Genomic DNA, 22,608 nt, shown 5'->3' on the forward strand with positions numbered 1-22,608 from the left:
TAATAAAATCAACTATTTTTGGCTCAGTCCATGTGTGTTTCCACTCACTTCTGATAGAGAGACTATGCCAATAAGTCGACCAATTGTGGTGACGTAAGCGCGATTGACGCCCAACAATGAGAACATGGAGTGGACTTTGAGCAACGAGGTTCGTTCAACCAGCTGAAAGGGAGCTGGATCGACGTGGCATTTGTGGAAATCTACTGGTTTCAACATTTCGCTTTCTTCCCATTCTTTCTTCTCCTCGGGCGTCATATCGTTTAATTTGTGCTGTCGTATAAAAATAATTTAATGAAATAGTACTTTTTTAATCAAGAAAAAGGGCTATTACCGATACACCGACATTTTTGAATGGGCTAGGACTAGTCGGCGGTGATGTGGCAGTAGCAAAGTTAAAGATACCTCCGTTAGCCGACGATTTCCGGATGAAAGCACCGATGGCTTGACGGAATTTGCTGTAAAAACAAAATCCGTTAAAATTGTTAAGGAAGTAATAAGAGAAGGGGGGAGAAATAACAAGTTTTTATACAATTTCTTAAAGGTCATTAATTAAGGTGTGAATACTGACCTTCCTTCTGACCCAGTTATCGTTGAATTTGGGGTAGTTTGAATCGTTTGTTGAGATGATTTTGACCGAATCGAACTAAATCTATTTCCCTTTTTCAGAATAGATTTTCTCGGTTGCGCTTCCTAAGTTGAAAATGTACAAACGTTAGTGTTGAAATAGAGCACATCAATGGGTCAGTCGTTCCCATACTTCGTCTGTTTCAGTTGACTGAATTGAAACGGGGGTTTGCGGCTCGGGTGACGGCAGTAACGTAATCAGCTGGAGTTGCTGGAGATGTTGCGATGAACGCTGAATTGCAGTATCGGTTATTAAGCCATTTCCCAAATCATCCGGCGCTTTCACAACTTCGAATCGCGAAGTCTGCTGCTGTTGCTGCTTGGCGGGATCGTGTGTCAACGACGATTCTTCGGTTTCACCCAGACGACAGCATGGTGGGGGATCGAGGTTGATGGGGATAATATGTCCGAAACTCCTACTCATGAATGACATACTACGTGCTTTGTTTAAATTTTAGCTCATTCCAACAAGCTGGCTTACCTCGACTGAATTTCTATTTGCCGCTGTGCGGCCATTTTCACGCGACGGTCATGTCCAATGTGTCGCTTTACCAGTTCAATCAGCTCTCCTCGTTGAATAGATCCAAGGAGAACCATATGTCCTGTTTGAACGAATTATTTAGTTACGAGGAAAATGTCAACCGTATAATCAGGAAGTAACAAACTTGGGTTATCGACAAGTGGGAACGATCGGATTTTCGGTTTATCCTTGATAACGGTTTTCAATTCCTGGTAAGTCATGCCATTCCAAATGTACTTGATGTTACGATTCATGAAATCCTCGACAAAAATGTCGTAAGCAGCTGTTAGAAAATTAGCAAGACAATCAATCAATTAAAAGTGAAATAGGAATTAATCAATTTTCTTGATCACATACCACTGCTGGATGAGATGATGCCGGGCAAATAAGGCAGTTTCTTAATCATAATAATTGAATCATAAAGAGAAGGTTGAAGTAGAGTCGAAATTGCGTTAGAAACGAGAACGGCAACAAGGACAGGGATGATGTGCTGAATTTGTCCAGTCATTTCAGAAACAACGACGCAAATCGAAATTGAATGGGTCACTCCGGCGGAAAAAGCCGCTGCCCCTACAATGGCGTAACCACCTGCGGATGCGTGAAAAGCCAACCGGTTTAGGTTTTTTCCATTTCCAATGAACTTGCAAGTATTATGTATTTTCTTATGTCTACTGGGCATACCTGGAAGGATAGGTGATATGACGGATCCTATGCGAATACCTTCTGGGAACCAAAGATGCATGGCCTCGCCAATGATACGCCCAAAAGCCGCTCCTATCTTAAAGATTGGGATGAGACTGCCGGATGGGACTGGAAGAGTAGAGGCCAAAACCGTTAGAAAGAACTGCCAAAACAAAGAACCGTTATATGAAACATTGAGCAATAATGGTGTAAGTATAGTAGCGGGTGTCAGTACCGTTGTAGCCATGTAGATCCCAAGTGTTACAAAAATGTTGCTATACTCATTGGTCCAGTGAGAAACAATTTCAGACTGTTCCGCCGTTAAATCGTCACTCATCCAGGTAAAGTTGGAGAACAAGCTCATAATTTGTTGTCTGGTCGTCAAGGTTGATACCAAGAACTGGCCCAGGCCCGGCGGGAAGTACAAGGTTGCGATGAAAAGCGAAACCACGGCCGGATAGATAAAACGACTGGGTCGGATCGAATAATAATAATAAAGAAAAAGATAGTGCAAAGTTAGTAAGACGAGAGTTGTTTGCTGTTCATTTCGGCTATGGGAGACGACAAGCGTAAACTGAGATGAATAACAACAATGCGAGACTTACTTCTTTTGAAGGAATGAGCTGATTCTTTTGTTTTTCCGCATAAAAAGGACATACTTCCGGTGACATAGGACAAAAAGAGCCCCCGATAAGCCGCCAAAAGCCCTGATTTCAAAAGTCAATAATTTGATAAGTTGACGACGTGTTAGAAAACGACAAATAAATTTTTATATTTTCTCACCCGATAAGCGCGTAAATGAATAGTTCGTGAGGATCGTAAGGAAAGTCAACCCGGAAATCCGTGCGAAACATGGCAGTCAAAGTCTCTAATTAAAATAATTTTAAAAAACAATTTAAGAAAGCGAAAGTTGGAATAATTGATGGCGGATGTTTACCTTCTGTTTCGAGCCAATAAGCCTATAGCAAAACATATAAGGCAAAGATCCGAAAGTTACTAAACAAGTCAAACAGATAAAAGTTCATCTCAAATGTATATCATACCAATAAGCGAAACATGAGAGCCCCAAAAACGGCAGAAAAGAAGCCGCGCCAGTAATTGCGAATGGCGAAATAAACGGACGTGACTTCAATACTAAACAATACGCCTATAAGAAGAAAAAAATTTATGAATGAGAAATCTAATCCGAAAAATCAATCGTAATTATAGTACCTCCAATTGGAGCTGCAAAATTGCAGGACACACCCACAGCGCAAGCAGCTGCCAGCATTTCACTGTTTCTTGACTCATTCTCGTAGATTCCTTTGAAGGATGTCACTAATTTTGACATGAGAGTCGCCACTATACTGGCGATGTGTACCAGTGGGCCCTAAATCAAATGATTGCAACTATACAATTGATTGTTTAACAAATAATCCGGTAAAATCATTATTACCTCTTTACCCAGTGGCATTCCACTACCAAGTACAGCAGTCAAAGCTACAATTTTAGCTATTCCGGTGCGGAAAGTCAAATATTCTTTGAGAACAACACCTCGCAAAATTGTTTTCATCTCCGGAATTCCAGAGCCTGAAATTAAAAATTGTAAAATCTTTTTCAAAGATAAATAATCAATTTAAAGATTTACCGATAGCTTGGGGGGCTAGTAAGTAAACAAATCCAGCAGAAAATAAGACAAGGAAGACTGGCAAGCAAATCCAGGAGAGATAGCGCACCGCCGGATCGTTTGTCAATTCAAAATACATCCACATCCGAGCTAAACAAAAAATAATAATAGTAAAAATTAGAAAACTAAAACACCTGCCAGAATTTTTAAGAAGTGTGCTCACCTGTGTTACACAGATTGACTCCGTAATCCATGATGTAACTCAGCAAAGCCATGATGCTACCGAGAAGAGCCAAAAATATCCAGTCCTCTCCGATTTTGGCAAAAGTGTGGCGCCATGTGTAGGATACGACCCGGAAAAGTCGCGATGTCCATTTGCCCCGATAAGACCACAATTCTTTATTTCTTATCTTTTCCTCCCTCTTGTTGTTCTTTTGCAGTTCGCGTAGTTCAGCAGCTTGCTCTCGAGCGTATTCACCCAAACTGCGAGTGTACCGGCCGTACATCTTAGCATAGCACCAAACGCCAGGGTCAAATTAAAAGAATGAAAAGGAAAGAAAATAACGACGTTATTTCGAGGATAGTAGCAATCAGTACGAGTCATGGAGGATTGGGAATTAGGATACGGACTGACGCTCAACTGCAAATTAGTCGGCGCATTTATTTGACTTTGCCTAGCCAGATCGTCTTCACTTTCATCCAATCAGATTAAGGAAGATGCGACAATGGCCTCATGTAGTATAGGAGGATATGAAATCATCATCCCAAGGAGAGCAATCGATCAGCAGCGAGAGTTGTGTTCACCAAATCATCCAATCACAGAGCAGTGTAAACACAAACTCATCTTCCAAACACCCCTCCCTCTTTGCTTCCATCAGCAGGAAGGACGGATCCATTCAAGACAAGACTGGCCATTTCACAAGTCATCAGCCCCCCTCCCCATGTAAACTTAATAGCGCCACTCTACCGAGTAGGAAAAGGGTTTTTTGACCGCATTATCGGACAATCACAGCTAGAAAACATTAATTACGTAACAGACAACAAGGAAGTAGTAATTGCATGGATTGGTGTAACAATGGACCCATCAACCTGTTAATGGCTGAAATGTCTCGATAGATTTCATAATGACCAAAGTCGCCATGATTTACGAGCGGATGGTAATCCGACCAAGGAATGAAAGAGGCTATTATTAATATCTCATAAAAACCAATTATTTTGTTGTCCAAGACTGTGTTAAAAACTATCGTCACTTTTATAATTTGTCGGGGGTCGTTCTGGTTTCTACCGGTTTCATCGAGTTAATGGGAAAGAGGAAAGGATAAAACTGCATGGCCATCATCTCGACAAGGGAATCTTAAACTACAAATGCTGTTTTGTTCAGAAAAAGGGCTATAGCATGTATGTGTGTTGTTCTCACTATGTTAGAGTGTCAAAGACTATCTGACATTCGAGATATGTGTTTTGGATAACGCGTTCATTCATCATTCTGTGATGTCTTTCAAAACAAGATCACAGTCGGACATGGCGAAGTATAGTATAGTATACACGTGTATTGGATATGAATCGACCATCTCATTTCCCTAACTACTTCTCATGCCATCAGCATTGGCTAGTAATAAGATGACTGGTCAGATATTCGACATACTACACTGGGTAGCTAGCTAGCGTATCGGATGGTTTGGCCACCCAGCACAAAAACAATTCCCAGTAGTAATGTAGTAGCATTGCTGTTTTCACATGTATATAGTACCGTAGTGGAGAAAGTCACAAAAGCAGATCCGGATCTTGTTCACGGTAGTTTGGTCTTAAATGTCCCCCAGGCATTCGGAGAAAATAGGCCGAAGTTAAAAGAAGGAAAAAAGGGAATTTCGTGGGAGGGTTTTCCCCATTTTCTTTAAAAAACCACAAGGCCGTGTGTATACTGTATATCCAAGTTTGAGGTTAACAATAGCTACTACTGTCTTTTACGGTTGTTGGGATGCCCTTAGTTACACGCAAGAAAATGGGGTCGTTTTCACTTATAGCTCCCGGCTACGAGGGGAAAACAACCGAAGATTTTTAAACGGACAGACCAGCGACTTATAACTAGGAGATGATGTCAAACGAAACAAAGAAATGGATTTCATAAATAAAAATCTCATCGTGAACGACAAGATTAAGTCCTATAACGACAAGAGTTCAATGAACTATGCCTCTAAATAAATATGGAGGGGGGTTATTGTATTCAAACATTTCCCGTGTAAAACCACGAAGGCTAACAATAATACACACGTCTATGGGATTTTAAACAAGGTCGAATGCACTGCTGATCAGTGTCCTCGAGCATCTTTTTTGGCAAGGGCAAAACATAAAGAATAAAGGACGATTTTCTTTTCTAGACGAGAGGGTCAGAATGAGGGTAGAAAGATGTTGCTGGGCAAATCGACCCAGTACGACCCAGAGATGTCGCCGAGTTCTTTGAACTATTCCCACAAAGCTTAGAACAATAACAAAAACCGCTAGTCGGTGATTAACATTTGGTCTATACTTTTGGGTATAATTAAAGACAATGATATTCAAAATGGCTAATCTTTTGTGTTCGAGAAAGCCGGTCTCTCCCCACATCGTAAAAATGACAGTTGCTGCAGCCGACAGCAAATTTTGACAGTTGACGAATGTCGTTTGACAAAGTAAATTAATTCACTCCATTAGTGAACCAAGGGGACACAATCTAACACTAATAAAAATATAGCAATGTTGGAACTTACCACAGTTGTTTGGTATCCCATTTCGAGTTCGCATGATGATGTCTGTGTTTTTTCGTCAGTCGCCATGTTTTGAAACCTTCGATCAGATGTTTTCGATGACTGAAGCAATAATCAAGAAAAACAATTGAGTTCCAGTGTGCGTTATATAAAAGTGCAAACACTAATTTACTTTCAAAACGTCGTTTATGTCAACTGGGGGTGGGCTGAAATGTGTCTAGTCTCGGAGGCAGACCGGCCATACACTGAGGGTTAGAGGCTGTGCCACTGCACTTCTTCTACCCTCTTCTTTTTCAAAAAAAGATTTTTGTCTGGGGCCAAGTTCATCTAGTACAGTAAAAAAAAGGTGCAGGGCGCCAGGACCACCTTCACCCCATCTGGACGATAACAAAAGCAAAATCTAAATATACAGCCCTATTCCTCCCTATCCCACTCGGCCACTCTTACGTATACACACACAGCCCCAAGGCTAGACATCATCATCCGTTTTCGATATGCATATCAACATTGACGATTTTATTGCACCCATCCCTATGATTTTTTAAATAACAGGCGTAACAGGAAGCTTTTGTTTAGAAAGTAATATGAGTTCAATGAATTCACATTTCCCTATAAGCAGTGCAGTTTTCACCTTGTTTATTACCTCTTATGTAATAGTACAGAAAATGTTGAATTAAGTTTATGTAACACAAGATATTGTATTCTGATCTCTCTTTAATTGTTTCCGTTTGGAATGAAATCCCTGCCATTAAACTCACGGAATTATTAATTTTGAGTAGCTTATTAATATTAACTGAGATTGAAAATGAATGGCATCCGTAATCTCTGCGCTCGAAATTCGGAATAACAATTTGTTGTTTTTTCCATTTCCGACAGGCGGAAAAATATTCTGTTTCATGCGTATTAACGAGTGAATTAAAGCTTCTTTCGCAATAAATTCATTAATTCATAACGCGCTGCAGATTCCCGAGCACACTGGAAGCATGATTTATTTGCCACAATTCTCACATCAAATATAGGCATAGTTTTTCACAACATACAATAACATGATGATAAAAACAAAAAGTGTTAATCAAAGCCGGATGAAAGACGTTGAAAAATGAATCCAATTTTATCGACTCAAAACACACAAAATTCCTATTAAACACAAGATTCTAATATATGGGTTATTATTTCGTTGTTCAACTCAATTGCTCCACCATTTCGAATCATCAATACATGTACAAAGAAAGTGGCTCTTCTGACATTTATTTCTACCATACTCATTTTTTAATAGATATATATAATGGGATAAAAGGTTGGGGCGGATTTGAGGTTCAGAGAAGAGCAGGGAATGAATTGTGAGATGCGTCCCCCCGGTTAAAATTTTAAAATCTTGTTCCAGTAGTTTCTTACGGGTATAAGTTCATGCTATAAGAGCATGCTGCTGCGCTGGTCTTTTCCTGTCCAATCAAACACATTATAACGATTCTACACTACAATTAATTTTTTTTAAATGGTACACATATAATAATACAGCAATTGTGATACTTTTTAAAAAATTTGCGATAGCCAAGAAAAATATTTGAAAAGAGACTTTACATTATTCGTGTTAGTCTATATGTATGTGTGTGCTGGGTAAGGTTGGTCGAGGGAAAGATTAAAACATTTAAGAAATAAGAATAAAATAACACAGATAAAAACGCGTACACGCTGAACGTTCACGAAGGTTAAAAATTGACACGCACACATCTATCGGGATTTTACACATTTTGCGTTGAAAAATTGGCTGTTTTTGCTACACCACGTTTGGATTATTTTTCACGTTTTCTGATTTTTTCTAATGACACATTTTAAAAAAGGCACTGTTCCAGTCGACCTTACAACTGCATTCGCTCGTCTATATAGTAAAACCTGTGCTATCCGCTAGGAATAATACCGAATACACCGCTCATTATTACATACTGCTTGCTTATCTAGCTAAAATCAGTTGATAACAAAAGTTCCTTTTACAAAAAGGTGCTTGACGATAAAAACAAAAAAACAAATTTTTTCCCCACCCCTCCTTCTTTTGTTTCTTTCTCCTCAAAGTTTTAAGACTTTCTTTCAGTTTCATCCGTTCCCTTGGCAGCACCGTCGTCGGATTCGTCGGAACAAGATCCAGCACCAGTCACTCGTAGTTTGATGCTGTTCTCGTCTTCACGAGAATGGCTTGTTATGTATATGCCAGTTGATCCGTTTTCGGAGGCTGAATCATCTGGAACAATGGAAGAAAGAGTAGCCGATGATGGCTGAACCGCAATCGAATTGCCGGGACCGACAACGTAGTCGGTATCGTCAGAATCCGAGTCGGAATCATCAAAACCTGGAGGCTCAGGACCTAAAAATATAACAAGTACCCTTAACAAAAGGCCCTTCATTTACAATTTCACAAAATGTATTTCTGTACCGTGTTCCACATCGATGGGGGCTCCTGGTGAAACATCTCTTCCGTGATGGATCGGATGGGCTGGCAAGTTATGGCTGGTTGGGACGATACCTGAATTGACATCTTCAATGGCTTTGCGCAACTATTATAAAGAAACACACAAATGACAAGTTATTAGAAAAACACATCTTTCGATTATTGCATTAAAATGAACGTACTTCTTTAAGTGACACGATTCCCATGAGTCTGCCAGTAGTTGTGACGTAAGCGTGGTTGACACCCAACAGCGAGAACATGGAGTGAACTTTGAGCAGTGAGGTGCGTTCAACAAGTTGAAAAGGAGCGGGATCGACGTGCGATTTATGGAAATCTACCGGTTGCATCATCTCGCTGTCTTCCCATTGCTTTTGTTCTTCCGGAGTCATGTCGATCACTCTCTCCCTCGGCTGATTAATGAATCAATTAATTAACATTGACTTTGAAATTATATAATGGCATTAATTAGTTACCAGTGTGACTTTCTTGAAGGATGTAGGACTGGTCGGCAATGACGATCCACTACCACCCATGCCAGTGAAATCGAATTTGGACGAATCCAACATGGTAGACGATTTACGGATGAAAGCGCCAATAGCCGCCCGGAATTTACTAATCATACAAAAAGCGGAATTAATAGAGGAATAAAGATTTACATTTTTTTAAATGCATTTTCTTACCTTCCTTCAGCTCCAGTGACGGTAGAATATGGCGTCAAGGAAGGAGTGGCCATCGGGCCAGCAAATTTCAACGTTTGTGAATTTGTTCGCTTGAGAATGGACTTTTGAGGTCGACTGCCCAAGTAGGCTCTCTGTTGAAAACATAATCAAATTTGCGGTTAACTCTAATCACACTGGGAATTCAATCCAGTCGTGCGTAGTAAAATTTCACATACGTCTTCAATATCGCCAGATTGAACGGAGCTGGGAGTCATTGGATCGGATCCAGGTGATTGCTCTTGTGGCTGGTCATCGACGCTGGCCAACATTTCCGGCGTCTTGACTACCTCAAATCGAGATGGCCGCCTTGCAACAGGTTTCTTGCTGGCGTCTTCGGTGGAAGGTCCTGCAGGCGGTGCCGGAAGTGCCAGACTGACTCTGCTGAAGGGCGGGGGATCCAGCTGCAATGTCGTCATGGCGTCCTCGTACATTCTAAAATTTAAAAAAATTTGCTCAGCTGTAACAAAAACGGCTAAATTAAATTGCATTTACCTGACTCGCGCTTCCTTTTGCCTCTTGGCGGCTATTTGCAAGCGACGGTCGCGGCCGATTTGTCTCTCGATAAGACCAATCAGTTCCGTTCGCTGAATGGAACCCAGCAAAATCATGCTATCTGTGAGAAGAGATGATAACACCAGAGTTAAATAAAAGTGTTCAGATTGTAATTAAATGTATTTTTTACGTGCCTGGATTATCGACTAGCGGGAAGGCACGGACACGTCGGCTTTCGCGAATGTGATTCTTCAATTCTTTATAGGACATGCCGTTGTAGATGTATTTGATATTTCGGACCATGAAATCCTCGACGAAAATACTGTAGGCAGCTGTTGAGATGTTCAACTTGTTAGATAACAGCCCCAGTTGACAGGTATAAATGAATAATAAGAGACGTACCACTGCTGGACGAGATAATGTCGGGCAAGTAAGGCAGTTTCTTGATCATGATGATTGAATCGTAGAGAGACGGTTGGAGGAGAGTCGAAATGGCGTTGGCTACCAAAACGGCAATCATAACGGGGATGATGTGGCGAATTTGGCCCGTCATTTCCGAAATGACGACGCAAATGGAAATCGAATGGGTCAAACCGGCAGAGAAAGCTGCGGCTCCCACAATGGCGTAACCTCCTGCGGCAGAAAAATGTTTTCCGTGAATTTGCGAGTTCCATAAAAGAAAAAAATGTAATTGTTTGTTCAAAATTGTACCCGGTAAAATGGGCGACAAGGCGCCGCCAATGCGAACACCTTCCGGGAACCAGAGGTGCATGGCCTCGCCGATCATGCGACCGAAAGCGGCCCCCATTTTGAAAATGGGAATGACAGTACCAGACGGAACAGGCAACGTGGAAGCCCAAATGGTGGTGAAAAACTAATGGAGAAACCAAGGGAAATTTAGAGCAGCCATAATAAGTCAACCGCAAAAATGAGACAGCAAATAAGTGAAAACTTACAGTGACCAACATGTAAAGGCTCAAGTTGACAAAGATACTGCAGCTATCCGTGACCCAATGGGAGACAATTTCCGCTTGTTCAACCGTCAAGTCATCGCTGACCCAAGTGAAATTGGAGAAGAGGTGCAAAATCTGCGTGCGAGTCGACAATGTCGAGGCGAGAAACTGACCCAATCCCAGTGGGAAGTGCAAGGTGGTGATCAAGAGTGACATCAGACCAGGATAGATGAAACGACTGATGATGATCAAAAGCATAAAATTACAACATGTTATTCAATCCTTTGGCGAATGAAAACTCACTTTTTCTGCAAGAAGGAACTGATCCTTTTGTTCTTTCGCATAAACAGAACGTATCGGCGATGGAACAAGATGAAAGCCGCTCCACATAGTCCACCAAAAGCACTATAGTGTATTAAAAGAAACATTTTAAAAAATTGTATTCAAATAAATAATTTCGAAAATTGAATTACCCAACGAGAGCGTAGATGAAAAGCTCCTGGGGATCGTAAGGAAAGTCAACGTGATAATCCGTTCCAAAAATGGCCGTCAAGGTATCTGTGAAAAATAAAAACTCTTATTTAGAAAATGATCATAAAAACGACGTCGAGTTAATAAATTTATACCTTCATTGGAGAACCAATAAGCCTGGTTTCCAAAAAAAGAAAAAGAAAGCAAGTTATTAAAAAACACATCCGTAACGAAATAGTAATACTTTATTTTTACCATGAGCCTGAACATGAGAGCCCCGAAAACGGCAGAGAAGAACCCACGCCAGTAATTACGAATGGCGAAGTAAACGGATGTTACTTCAATACTGAACAGCACGCCTATTTTATATTTATAAGATTTCCGGTTATTCATGTGATTGCAAGAAAATATGAATAATCCGCTATAAAAAGACTGACCTCCGATGGGAGCACCGAAATTGCACGAGACACCCACAGCGCAAGCAGCGGCCAACATTTCGCTGTTTCTCGATTCATTTTCGTAGATTCCTTTGAAGGATGTCACCATTTTGGACATGAGAGTGGCGACGATACTGGCAATATGCACCAGGGGACCCTGCGGAATGTCAAAACGGAACCAAATAAAAATTTTATTATTAATGGTCATAACCATTTTGCAGAACGAGTAGAAAACGGACGTTTTTATTACCTCCTTGCCCAGTGGCATTCCAGAGCCCAGGGCGGCCGTGAGGGCCACAACTTTGGCGACTCCCGTGCGGAACGTCAGATACTCTTTCAAAACAACACCTCGCAAAATCGTCTTCATCTCTGGAATTCCCGAGCCTGAATTGCAACAAAACAAACAACAAAAACATGAAGGAAAATTCAATTATTATAAAAATAGAAAGCACAGCAGCATTATTGGCGTGAAATAATAAAGATGGAGGAAAATAATGCGCATTAGCATATAACGTCGGGATTGACGTGACAATCGATGCTCTCATTTCACAGCAGCGTAAAATTGTGTGCTGTACAATAACCCCCGGCGATGATGGCAGCTGATAAACGATCGCTACTTTATAAAATAGTTGGTAGTACACACACACAGCCAATCTCGTTGTATCCAGCGAGCGGATATAATCCGGTTTGAGGCGGTAGTAGTGACACAAAACAGACTCGTGCAGTGTTTCATTATATAGTGTAAATATTCTTGACGGGGGCAGGATGTGAAGCTCTAAAGAGAAAGATGATAGAGAGAGAAGACAACACATACCGATAGCTTGGGGTGCCAGGATGTGAACGAAACCGGCGGAAAACAGGACGAGGAAGACGGGCAAGCAGATCCAGGCCAGGTACTGCAGGAAAGGATTTGTCGTCAAATCACGGTACATCCACACTCGAGCTGGTTTGAAAATGAAAAAAGAAAAAACATTTTTATGATAGGGATAATAACCAACAAAATGTTCTGTCTCATAAAATAAACATACCGTTATTGCACATGACGATACCGTAGTCCATGATGTAGCTAAACATGGCCACGATGATGCCGAGAAGGGCCAGAAAAACCCAATCCTCGCCGATTTTGGCGAAAGTATGGCGCCAGATGAAGGAAATGACTCGAAGGAAACGCGAAGTCCATTTGCCTCGATACGTGCGCAGCTCTTTGCTCCGCTGCTTCTCTTCTTTCTTCCGGTTCTTCTCCGCTTCACGGAGCTCGGCCGCCTGTTGTCTGGCGTATTCGCCAAGACTCCGCGAGTATCGGCCGTACATCTTTTTGATTTTTCGTTCATCGTCATCATCGACAGCACAGCAGCAAAATGATTGAAGGAAAAAGGAACGGGCGTTAAGTTCAAAGTTTCTCTGATTATCACAAAATCACGACGGGGATTTATTTCGTCACGAGAGTGGAGAGCAAGTTAACACTGGGATTTTCACGCGCCTCAGGGCCAACCCGGAGGTTACTGCGTGATAACATTCACATAAAAATGCAGGTCATCGTCATCATCAATGCTGAGGGTAAATTACCATCACTAGTGCAGCACGTCCACACTACAAAATGCCATTTCCAAAATTTGGTGGACGGTGTAACAACATCTCTGCATCCAGAAGTTGTACATTTTAAAAAGTAGAGAATAGACCGGCGTTCGAAAAAGTCGTAAAAACTTTCTCGGAATAATAAAACAAGACGCGAATTTTCACTCTCTTTTTATGTCTGTGCCACACAGAGCAACGTCCGTTGTCATCGTGAAAACAAAAAGGAAAAACGTCGGAATAACTCCTCGTGATGCAGCAGCCAGGAGCCAGGAGCCACAATTGAAATCATTCTATTAGTAGTAGCAGGTACAGGAGTAGTAGGGGAAGTAAAGTAGATGTTTTTGGCCATGCACGATAAAATACCATTGTGAAAACGTAGTTAAAGTTGCTGTCGATATCGACTAGTTCGGGATTCCTATTCATAATGTCGCACTTTGGACTCGGCCACATCGTCCAGTTGCTGCCACAGACGCGGCAACGCGACTATAGTGGCGCGGACGCAGAGATCCCTAGTTGTTCGCTTGACACTCGAACTGTGACTGCCCCGGCTCATACAAGTTCCAGCGTAATAATAATGAGACAAGAAGAGCATCTCTTTGGTTCTCCCAGCTGAAGAGAAAAAAAAAAGTTCGCCAACATCGGGAAAATCAAACGCGACCTACGGACACACACCCAACAGGACGACACACGAACGCCATGCTAAAAATCTTGCACTGTGTTGCGGGCATCCAGCCAGCGCGGTTTAATTTTAGGTTTTTTGGAACTCCCGCAAGACCTTCAAACGCGAAAACACACACACACAACCTAGGATAATATCAGCTAGGGGGGAATTTTGACCGCATTCGTCACGGTGCGGCTGTAACGTTGCGGGAACTGACTAAACAAGGAAGAACCATCGATAGCAAATGGACAACATCTAGAGCTAGTGTCAAATAGATAGTGGAACAATGATGGAATCAAAACCTGTTCGTTTTTCGGGGTCATTTGACTTAAATAAAAACGAATGGGCGAATTGAATAAATCGGCGCAATATATTTCAGGGCTAATTTGAGACCGGCGGAACGTCTTTCCACATCACGATCGATCACCTGAAATGGGAAGAGCGTGACAAGGATATTTGTGACGACAGACGTGTCTTAACGAGTCAACTTCGGCGAATCGAAAGGAAAAAGATTGCGAATGTGACATTCTAGACGAGTTGGATCAAAATGCATTTCTTCGAAATTAAACTATTTCGACCGAGAGAGAGAAGAAATAAAAAACATTTTAATAGGGACCTTGTCCTGCATAAAAGTAAAGCAGTAAAAGTGAAGTGGATCCTGTTATCTGCGCTTGTAATAAAAGACAAAAACAAAAACTGCGGTGAACAGCACAGAAGAACAAAACAACTTGGCGATATTATTAAGCGACGACCCTATTTAGGTAAAACGACCAACGAGCAGAAATTATTCACCGGTGAAAGGTTCTGATAACCCTCGTGAATGTTTTCAAGTTTTTCCGTCAGATATATTTTCCACGCACACACAATCTCCGCGCGGTAAAAAGAAATAGAAACTGGACGATAGAGCTAGATAGAGGTCACTTGGGATTAATTTAGATCCTTCATTTTTATTGACACTACTCAACCGATAGATACGTACGGTCGTAGAGTACTTTCACTTTTATAGTTGCAGATCATCGTATATATCTCACGTGAGTTTTACACCATGTTTTCCACCTTGGTTCTATTTACACGAACGGGTCGCCGTCTGGTAGCACGCGGAACGATTGTATACTACCATTATTCAGCTTTAACCTTGGTACCGACAAGTCCAGCGCTGTGTGCACCCACCATTCTAAAAATTTTATTTTGGGATTTCTTTCATCCTTCTCCACGAGGACTTGGGAACAAACAACAACAAAAACAAGTTTGACTTTTTTTTTGTTAGAGTTATTATGTAAAACCATGTCAGGGAATGAAAGGTAAACGTGAATTCCAGTTAAATTTCTGCGAATCTCTATGATTAGCTATAAATTAAGGGGGACGTTTACCTGACCTTTAACCATTAAAAATTGGCAACGCATTTTTTTTTTGTGACCATATCCAACGGGATAACAAACTCTCGGCCGCGCTGAAAAACAGACGTTCGAGTGTACAGAAAGGCCTCGTCAATTTTCCACAATATGGGACAAGGTTAGCCGAGGAAGAAGAAAAAAACCTTAGAGCCTCTAGCAGATGGTAGTTTACGACGTTACATAACACGACAATAAAAATACGAGCGTATAGTATTCCTTGACCACTTGTTGATGGAGGATTCCGCCAGCCCTTTTCAAACTCCAGATAAGATATATACGGTTAAAACTAACCAAGGACGAGTGGTGCAAAGGGATCAGGTGCCGAGGACTACGGGAAGACGGAAGAAATCACCTTGACGTTATATATTCACAAGAGTTTTCCATAAATGGGCGGCCCGTTAAATTGTTTTTGTGGTGGTCACACTCACCAGCTGCAACACATCATCATATTCTAGGGTTATGTAGGACACATGTTAGAAGCGCGTGCTGTTTTTCCTAAGAAGGACGACGGGAAAAGGACCTGATTTATTAGTTTTTCTTTTTCCCCCCTCGTCTCCACCAAAGTTGAACAAATTTCAAAGAATCCATTTTCATGCCCAACCACGTCTTCCACCTCTCGTCCGAGCAGAAATAACCGCAGCGTGAATATACGTGTGTGACGTCAGCTTGCAACCAAACCGCAGTTGAGCGTTCGGGGTGCTGGGATGTGTAGTACATAAAAGAAACGGAAACAACTCTGGCGCGACCGCAATGACTCCGGGTGGGTTGGAATAAAAATTGTGGAATATAAGAAGGAAGTTCGATAGTCGCTGAAGCAATGCACACGCCTTACAGTCATTTGTTTGCAGAGTTGAATTATAAGGAGAGAAACTTTCAACTGTATACAAAGGAGCAGCAACTTGTCGCAATGCCAAGCCAAAGAGCAGAGACCAGCAGAGAGAATGATTGGTCCCCATATATCCTGATTAACTCAACTGACTGCTGGTGATTTTCAAACGTCAAAAGGATGTTGTTCATTGATGTAACAGGGGGGGGGGGGGGGGCTGCTGCACTAGGAAACTGCAGTTACAACATTGGAAGTCTCTTTCACTTCTCCGACGCCCATTTGAAAAGTGTCGCTAGAGGCGAGGGCGAGAGAAGCATAGGATTTCCCACAGACACCACACACAGGCACTAGGTGCTCTTCATTTCATCACCTGTATGGTGAAAACCCCATTTTTTTTCCTACATGGCAGGTCGAATGAGAGCGCACGCACGAAGGTCCTTTGGCGAAAGAAAAACCAAAAAAAGTTCCTTCCAAGGTTTCCTTATGTACGAGAGTTGGCAACGCGTTCCATTTTAGGTAGAGACTTGTAAAAAAAAATAAGAAAAAAGAGGCCAAATGTTCGTGAAATGTAGCCCGATATGTTGTACAGTTCAATTGAGAACAAGGCGAACCTTGACTCGGACATGAGCGCAAGAGGTTTTTCAATGGATTACGCCAATAGAACCGAAACGGTTTGCGTAAAATAAAAGAGTCGTCGGAGTTTGTCATAGAGAAGAACTGAATGAAATGCTGGTGGTGGCTCTCTGCTCAGCTGTTTGGGATGACGAAAAAACAAGAAAAAGCAATTCCTTATTTTGAAATAACCAGCCAGATAACAGAAAAACCGCGCGCGCAATCTTGTTTTACGGCATACACACAGTTATACTCTTGTGCGTTTAGGTTTTTTATATAACTTTCCTTTGAGAAATTGGCGTGAGTCTAAGAAAAAACACACCTGAAAAACCCAGACTGTGTGTGAATATTCATGCCAAAAAATATTCCGTCAATTCTACACACATAGTCCTGCCCAGTCCTTGACTTGAGCGAGAGTCTGGTTATATTTTTTCGTCCGCCAAAATAAAGCGCAATCTCAATAGTTTCCTTTCCTTTTTGATTCTTTTGATAATACTATCGTCGAGTCATTTTGTACATAGACAATGTTCAATGGGGAAGACGTGAAAGAAGAAGCGAAAAGAAATGATTGAATTGGCATTGAGACGACTTTTGGGGTTTCAACATTGAAATAATCTCCGGATATCCCATTGGATATTATTAGCAGGTCCGGTTCGATCTACACAAAGGAGATGGGGGATGTGCTGCTGACATGTTAAAAGGGGCGAGTTCACGGTCAACTTCCTCACGTCGCGATTTGAACAAAACATCCTTCAGGAAATGTGCCATTACATCGTTGTCGGGAAATTCCATCAACATGAGAAAAAGTCAGACGATTCCATGGCCGTCAGTCACCATTTTCCCGCTAATGTCTCTTCCACTTGTTACCCCACCACCAGCAGCGGTTCTCTCTTAAAATGCGCATTCCAAACTCGTTCGACTGAACAAACACCAGAAATATAATACAGAAAAACATTGTTGCAACAAAATAAAAAGAAAATGAGGGACCCGTGATGAATAAACCGAATAAGAAAAAGAAGAAAAAAGAAAAATAAATCAAAGTAGGTCTTCACCGGCGGGATTCCACGTCCATGGTACCAACTGGTACCAACTGGTACGACAGAGAAACGGGTTTTTTTGCGCGGGGGCAACACTATAGTAACACTATCCGGAGGCCAGAAAGTTAATTTTCGTGACACGACGGACAATAAATGCCAGCCGAAAGGTATTATTAATCTCCATCCCGTGCTAGCTATCACACGCCAAAATCTCAAATGATTATCCCCTAAAAAATAAAATAATTTGATACAAACATCTCACTCCATTTCCCACGGAATAGCTCCCGATAATCGTTTTATTTCTCTCTCTTATCAGGTGATGAATTTACCAAACCAAAAATTAGGCTGAATCGGATTGTGTACTTCTTCTTCTACCCAATAGCAATTAATTCTTTCCTGTTCGTGCGAGTCTCCGAGAGCAGATAGAATTTCATAACAATAGAATCCCGTCAGCATAATCTCGGCCAACGTGAAGCAGCTGCTTTTGAATAAACATATCGAGGGGTCCACTTTGGGTGGAAAACGAAAAGAAATACGGCGACCAAGAAAACTTGACCTTATTTATTATCGCAGTTGGAAGATAATAAAATAACAAGAGCAAAACGGACTTTTACCGTACACCGGGGAAATGCACTTGTGCGTTTAAAACATTTTTTGAAAAAGGGAAGATCGCTTTCTCCTTCTAGTTCGACTTGTTTTATTAATTCCGAGTAAAATACCAATCACAACTTTCCGTTTCTAATAGGAAAAAATAAAATAAAAAAATGATTACTGGGAGAAAGAAAAATACACGAAAACTTTCTCTACTTTTCCTTCCTTCGAAAAAATCGACCAATGTCTTTGCGGATTTGCAACATCGAAAAAAGAAGAGAAAAACTTTCATTCAGGAATCGTTCCACCGTAATAGTTAGCCAACAGAGAGAGAGAGCTAGCTACCTGATATTATGTCCAATAGATAAATTACCCACTGAAGCAAGGCCTGTGAAAGTTCTTTTTAAAAATTCAAAAAGTCCCTCCGCTTCCTTGCCAATATTTGAAACATCGCCGGAAAAACCCATATATACTTCATTTGAATAATGCTATTCGCATGACGCCACAGCTACCTTCTACAAGAGCAAGGAAAACACCAATTGAAGTAACGCCAAAAAACCCAAAAGGAATCGAAAGCCTTCGGCTAGGTCATCTCTCGTTTCTATCATCATCAGCAGGCGTCGGGACTAGAATTTCAAGTGAAAGTGAATTTTTTTAAAAGATATCTGGGAAAAAAAGGTGTCTGTGAGTTAAGAACATGAGACGTGTGTCAGAAAGAGGAGAGAGACTATGTGTAAAAAATGATGTTGCTTCTTCCTCAATCCCGCGTTAGTTGTTGCCCCAAGCGTGAATCATATGCAACCTCACGCTGCGCAGTCTAAAGAAATGTCCGAATGTTGTAAATTCATTAAAGATTCGAAAATAGAAAACAGGAAAAAAAGATGCACGACAGTAGAAAATTCAATTTTTTTCTGTTTTGAGAAAAGAAACATCCAGGAGATAAAAGAGTCTACATTGAACGATTACGTCATCCCTTTGGAGAAACAAACAACACTATAAAGCGCACGCACAATCAGCCTAAAGAAGCGACGATTCAGAGGTCGGCGTTTATTCAAGTGTCACGCGCGCTAGACCCGAGTGATAAGATATTTCATCATCACATGATCCAAGATTGCTGTTAACACTATGATTGTTATTGCCTTGGTGTTGTGTTTGGTCATCAAATCTGTTCAAACTGGAAAAAGCGAATACGAGAGGGGGTCGTCTTTTCATCCGTGTGATACTTTTATGCCATTTCTTATCTTTCATTTATGACTTGGGCGTGTCACGAGCCCAATCGCAACGTGCAAGAAATAATAAAAAGGATTAAACGTCTGCAATGAACCCAGCCTTTCATCTCTTTAGATTGAATTAGGTTAACACAATGCAAAATCTCCCACCGAAAAACTCTCAAATGTCCATTATCAATCACGCGCTTGAATGTTGTACGCGCTCGTGATGGTGGCCCACAAAAACATCAATTTCTCCCGGAAAAAAAAGAAAGAAAAAATTGAATTCAATCAAGCTCATTATCTGGTCGTGAATTTAAACAAAATGTGCTTTGGCATTAAATTTTTTCCGTTCAAAGTGAATAACAAAAACAAGGTTTTTTTTTGGCTTGGCAACAACACGAACGAAACGACATTCACGTTTTTTTGTTATCCTACCTTCAACCCCGCGGCATTATAGCCCCAAAATGTGACCACTCCTTGCAGCGGGAGTCCCGCGAACCCCCTCGGCTGTTACCGAACGAACGTCAACACGGTGGCTCGCCACTTTACTTTTCTTCCCTTCTTCTTTTTTTAAAACTATTTTTCTTTTTATTTCTTCTCTTTTGCATTTTCGTACCTGGTACGACTAAAGCCGTGTCTGGCCGTGAAGAGAGCTTTAATTGCAGGTCATTGGCACCCGACAAAAACTTAATTCGAAAAGAAGAAAAAACCCCAAACAATTTTGAAACTGATTCTTTCAGACAAGGTCAAAAAAGGAAAACATTTAGCTTTGTGTTGTTGTTGGCTAAATAGTTCCAACTCACAAAGTCCTTTTATGAAGAACAAAAACACCTGTAGCTGGCAGACAGGCAGAGAGAAAAGATTCGAAATCAATCGCTGTAACCAGTTTCCATGTCAAACAATATTTCCGCGTTCAAAATCACGAATAAAACAGAAACATTGGCAGCAAGTGAAAAGAGATATCAGCTTAAAAGAATAACATTTCCCAAGAAACTAGCTTTAAAAAAAAAAAAACTTCCAAGGGCAACTTGTTGATAGAACAAGTGACTACAACGTTCATTTACATACAGAGCAATCAGGAAATATCCACTCTCGTGCTCGTTGGAACAAAAAAGAGCTGGGGCGCACAGTGTCCCAAGTATATTATAATCAAGTCTTGCAATATAACTTACCAGCGTGTGTTGATAGCCGAGTTCCATCTCTCCTTGAATCTGGTCAGACGTCGCCATTTTATTTTTCGGGAAGAGATTTGTCTGCTGGTGAATGTCAGAAGTTCTAGTTCACGAGAAACTTTTTCTTCTCCGAGCAACAGGAGAGAGAAGAAGAGTCGGTTATGTAACGGTGGTGGGTGAACGTTGAACAACACCGAAACACACAAAACACAACGGCCCACTTGCCGAGTGACGGGGATTTACCAAACGGGATTGAACGCAGATGGCGGCGACTGAGATGTAAGTTGCCCACGAAAAATTAAAAACAACCAACCCCAACAGGAATTGGACGAATAATTCTTTTTCTCTTACAAATAAAACGAGGACGAAAGGAAACACACGATGATAAAAATCAGGCGCCTTCTTATTTATTGCGGGAATGATGGAGCAGCGTGTTGTTGTTGCAGCAGTGGTGGTGCGGTCGTGTCGTGTGTGCGGAGCAGCGAAGGAGAGCGACTAGCTCCTCTGACGGTTCTCAGCTGACTGCAGGGTACACACACACGAGACACACTGTGTATCTTATCGCCCATTTCCCAACCAGCTCGGCAACTCCCGACGACGACGAACCGGCTTTTTTATATTTTTTTCAATAATACATGCAACCTCGTTCACCCACCCTCTCCTTTTCTTTTGTTCTTTTTATCCCGGCATTTTTTTATAATATATAAAATCACACTTTTTTCTCTTTGAACAAATGACGAGCGATTTCACTTTTTCGGGAGAGAAAAACAAAAATGACAAATTTGGAAATTCATCACCAGGTACAGCACACCTGACCTACTCCTGTCAGCCGACTGTTAAATAACTTTTTATTTTTTGTTTTGTTTTTTAAATTTTGTTCGTCACAGTTGACCCACCCCCTTTATTTTTCTGATTTTGTTGAGTAATTCAATCGCGTTCAGATCTCTGGTTTCATTTCGTGAAAAATAAAGTTTAGGATACAAAAGACGAGAGGGATACCAACTCGTGATTATGTGACATCGAACCCAACAGCACACACACAGTCACACAAATAAAAAAATGAGAGAATCACGCTAGGCTAATACCTAGCTGCAGATTTCTTAGGTAGCATTTCCCTTGGCATTTTGGGTTGCTGGGAGGCAAGTTGTCGGTTGGCGCCATAAAATACCAAAAGAAAAAAGAACTTTAGTTATTTTTCTTTGCTTTTTCTTTGTCCCGACGAATGAAAACCGAACCGGCAGCCATTTTTCTTTTTTTGTTTATCAAAGGAGGAGGAGGAAGAGTTTGATGGGATGTACCCAGAGAAATTTCTCGAAAAAGAAACTCGACCTTGCCCGTTGGTGGGTATATGGCGGAACAGCTTCTATTGACTAAATCGACAAATATGTTATTTGAGTTATCAGTCAATCAATCACGCGCTTGTTGTTGATTCTCTTATCAAATTTGTTTATCTCTTTAAATTACGAAAACCCGGGGTGGAATAACATATCTGTACCCACAACACGTTGATGGCTGATGTTGCTGAGGTCAGATTTCAATTAATCTGTTGCTGAAACTTTGACAACTTGCATATAATACGGTCAATAACACGTGGAGTCAATGAAAATTGGATGGGATTTTCCCGAATGTACATTTTCTTTGAAGTATATAGCTAGATGGCAAAAGAAAGACGGAAAGGCCATTTTTTCTAGTGAACAGTAGATATAAAATTGGTGGTACTGGCCTTGGGCGGGGTGTATAATTCAAGAGACCGGAGCGGTAATAACTTTAATTATCTCGCTGGAGGTGAAATTCCTGTGGATTGAAACGTAGGTAGATACACATTGAAATTACGTCATG

General features: G+C 41.2%; 2 protein-coding genes across 3 annotated transcripts; both read right to left on the minus strand.

The window, feature by feature from the left end:
• Positions 1 to 12: 12 nt before the first annotated feature.
• On the minus strand, positions 13 to 6,504 carry LOC124340460 (chloride channel protein 2-like). Its single transcript, XM_046792989.1, has 18 exons — positions 6,179 to 6,504; positions 3,655 to 3,937; positions 3,453 to 3,581; positions 3,261 to 3,394; positions 3,038 to 3,194; positions 2,869 to 2,972; positions 2,763 to 2,784; positions 2,609 to 2,693; positions 2,431 to 2,532; positions 2,061 to 2,295; positions 1,826 to 1,988; positions 1,502 to 1,732; positions 1,290 to 1,427; positions 1,106 to 1,226; positions 758 to 1,040; positions 569 to 690; positions 332 to 455; positions 13 to 270 (listed from the first exon to the last, which is right to left on the minus strand). The coding sequence occupies exons 1-18, from the start codon at positions 6,242 to 6,244 to the stop codon at positions 13 to 15; spliced, it is 2,757 nt and encodes a 918-aa protein (XP_046648945.1). The 5' UTR covers positions 6,245 to 6,504.
• Positions 6,505 to 7,979: 1,475 nt separating this feature from the next.
• Positions 7,980 to 21,350, minus strand: LOC124340480 (chloride channel protein 2-like). Of its 2 annotated transcripts, none has more exons than XM_046793013.1 (20): positions 20,770 to 21,350; positions 12,719 to 13,001; positions 12,505 to 12,633; positions 11,941 to 12,074; positions 11,691 to 11,847; positions 11,509 to 11,612; positions 11,409 to 11,430; positions 11,256 to 11,340; positions 11,086 to 11,187; positions 10,786 to 11,020; positions 10,541 to 10,703; positions 10,232 to 10,462; positions 10,024 to 10,161; positions 9,830 to 9,950; positions 9,514 to 9,769; positions 9,299 to 9,429; positions 9,092 to 9,230; positions 8,801 to 9,028; positions 8,604 to 8,724; positions 7,980 to 8,534 (listed from the first exon to the last, which is right to left on the minus strand). In XM_046793013.1, exons 1-20 carry the CDS (start codon positions 20,824 to 20,826, stop codon positions 8,248 to 8,250), a joined length of 3,123 nt encoding a protein of 1,040 aa, XP_046648969.1. In that variant the 5' UTR covers positions 20,827 to 21,350; the 3' UTR covers positions 7,980 to 8,247. The 2 variants fall into 2 exon arrangements, with proteins under 2 accessions (XP_046648969.1, XP_046648968.1); XM_046793012.1 differs by lacking the exon at positions 20,770 to 21,350 and adding an exon at positions 13,629 to 13,788.
• Positions 21,351 to 22,608: the final 1,258 nt, after the last annotated feature.

The sequence above is a fragment of the Daphnia pulicaria genome, chromosome 5 (genome assembly GCF_021234035.1).
Source record: "Daphnia pulicaria isolate SC F1-1A chromosome 5, SC_F0-13Bv2, whole genome shotgun sequence".
Lineage (NCBI taxonomy): Eukaryota > Metazoa > Arthropoda > Branchiopoda > Diplostraca > Daphniidae > Daphnia > Daphnia pulicaria.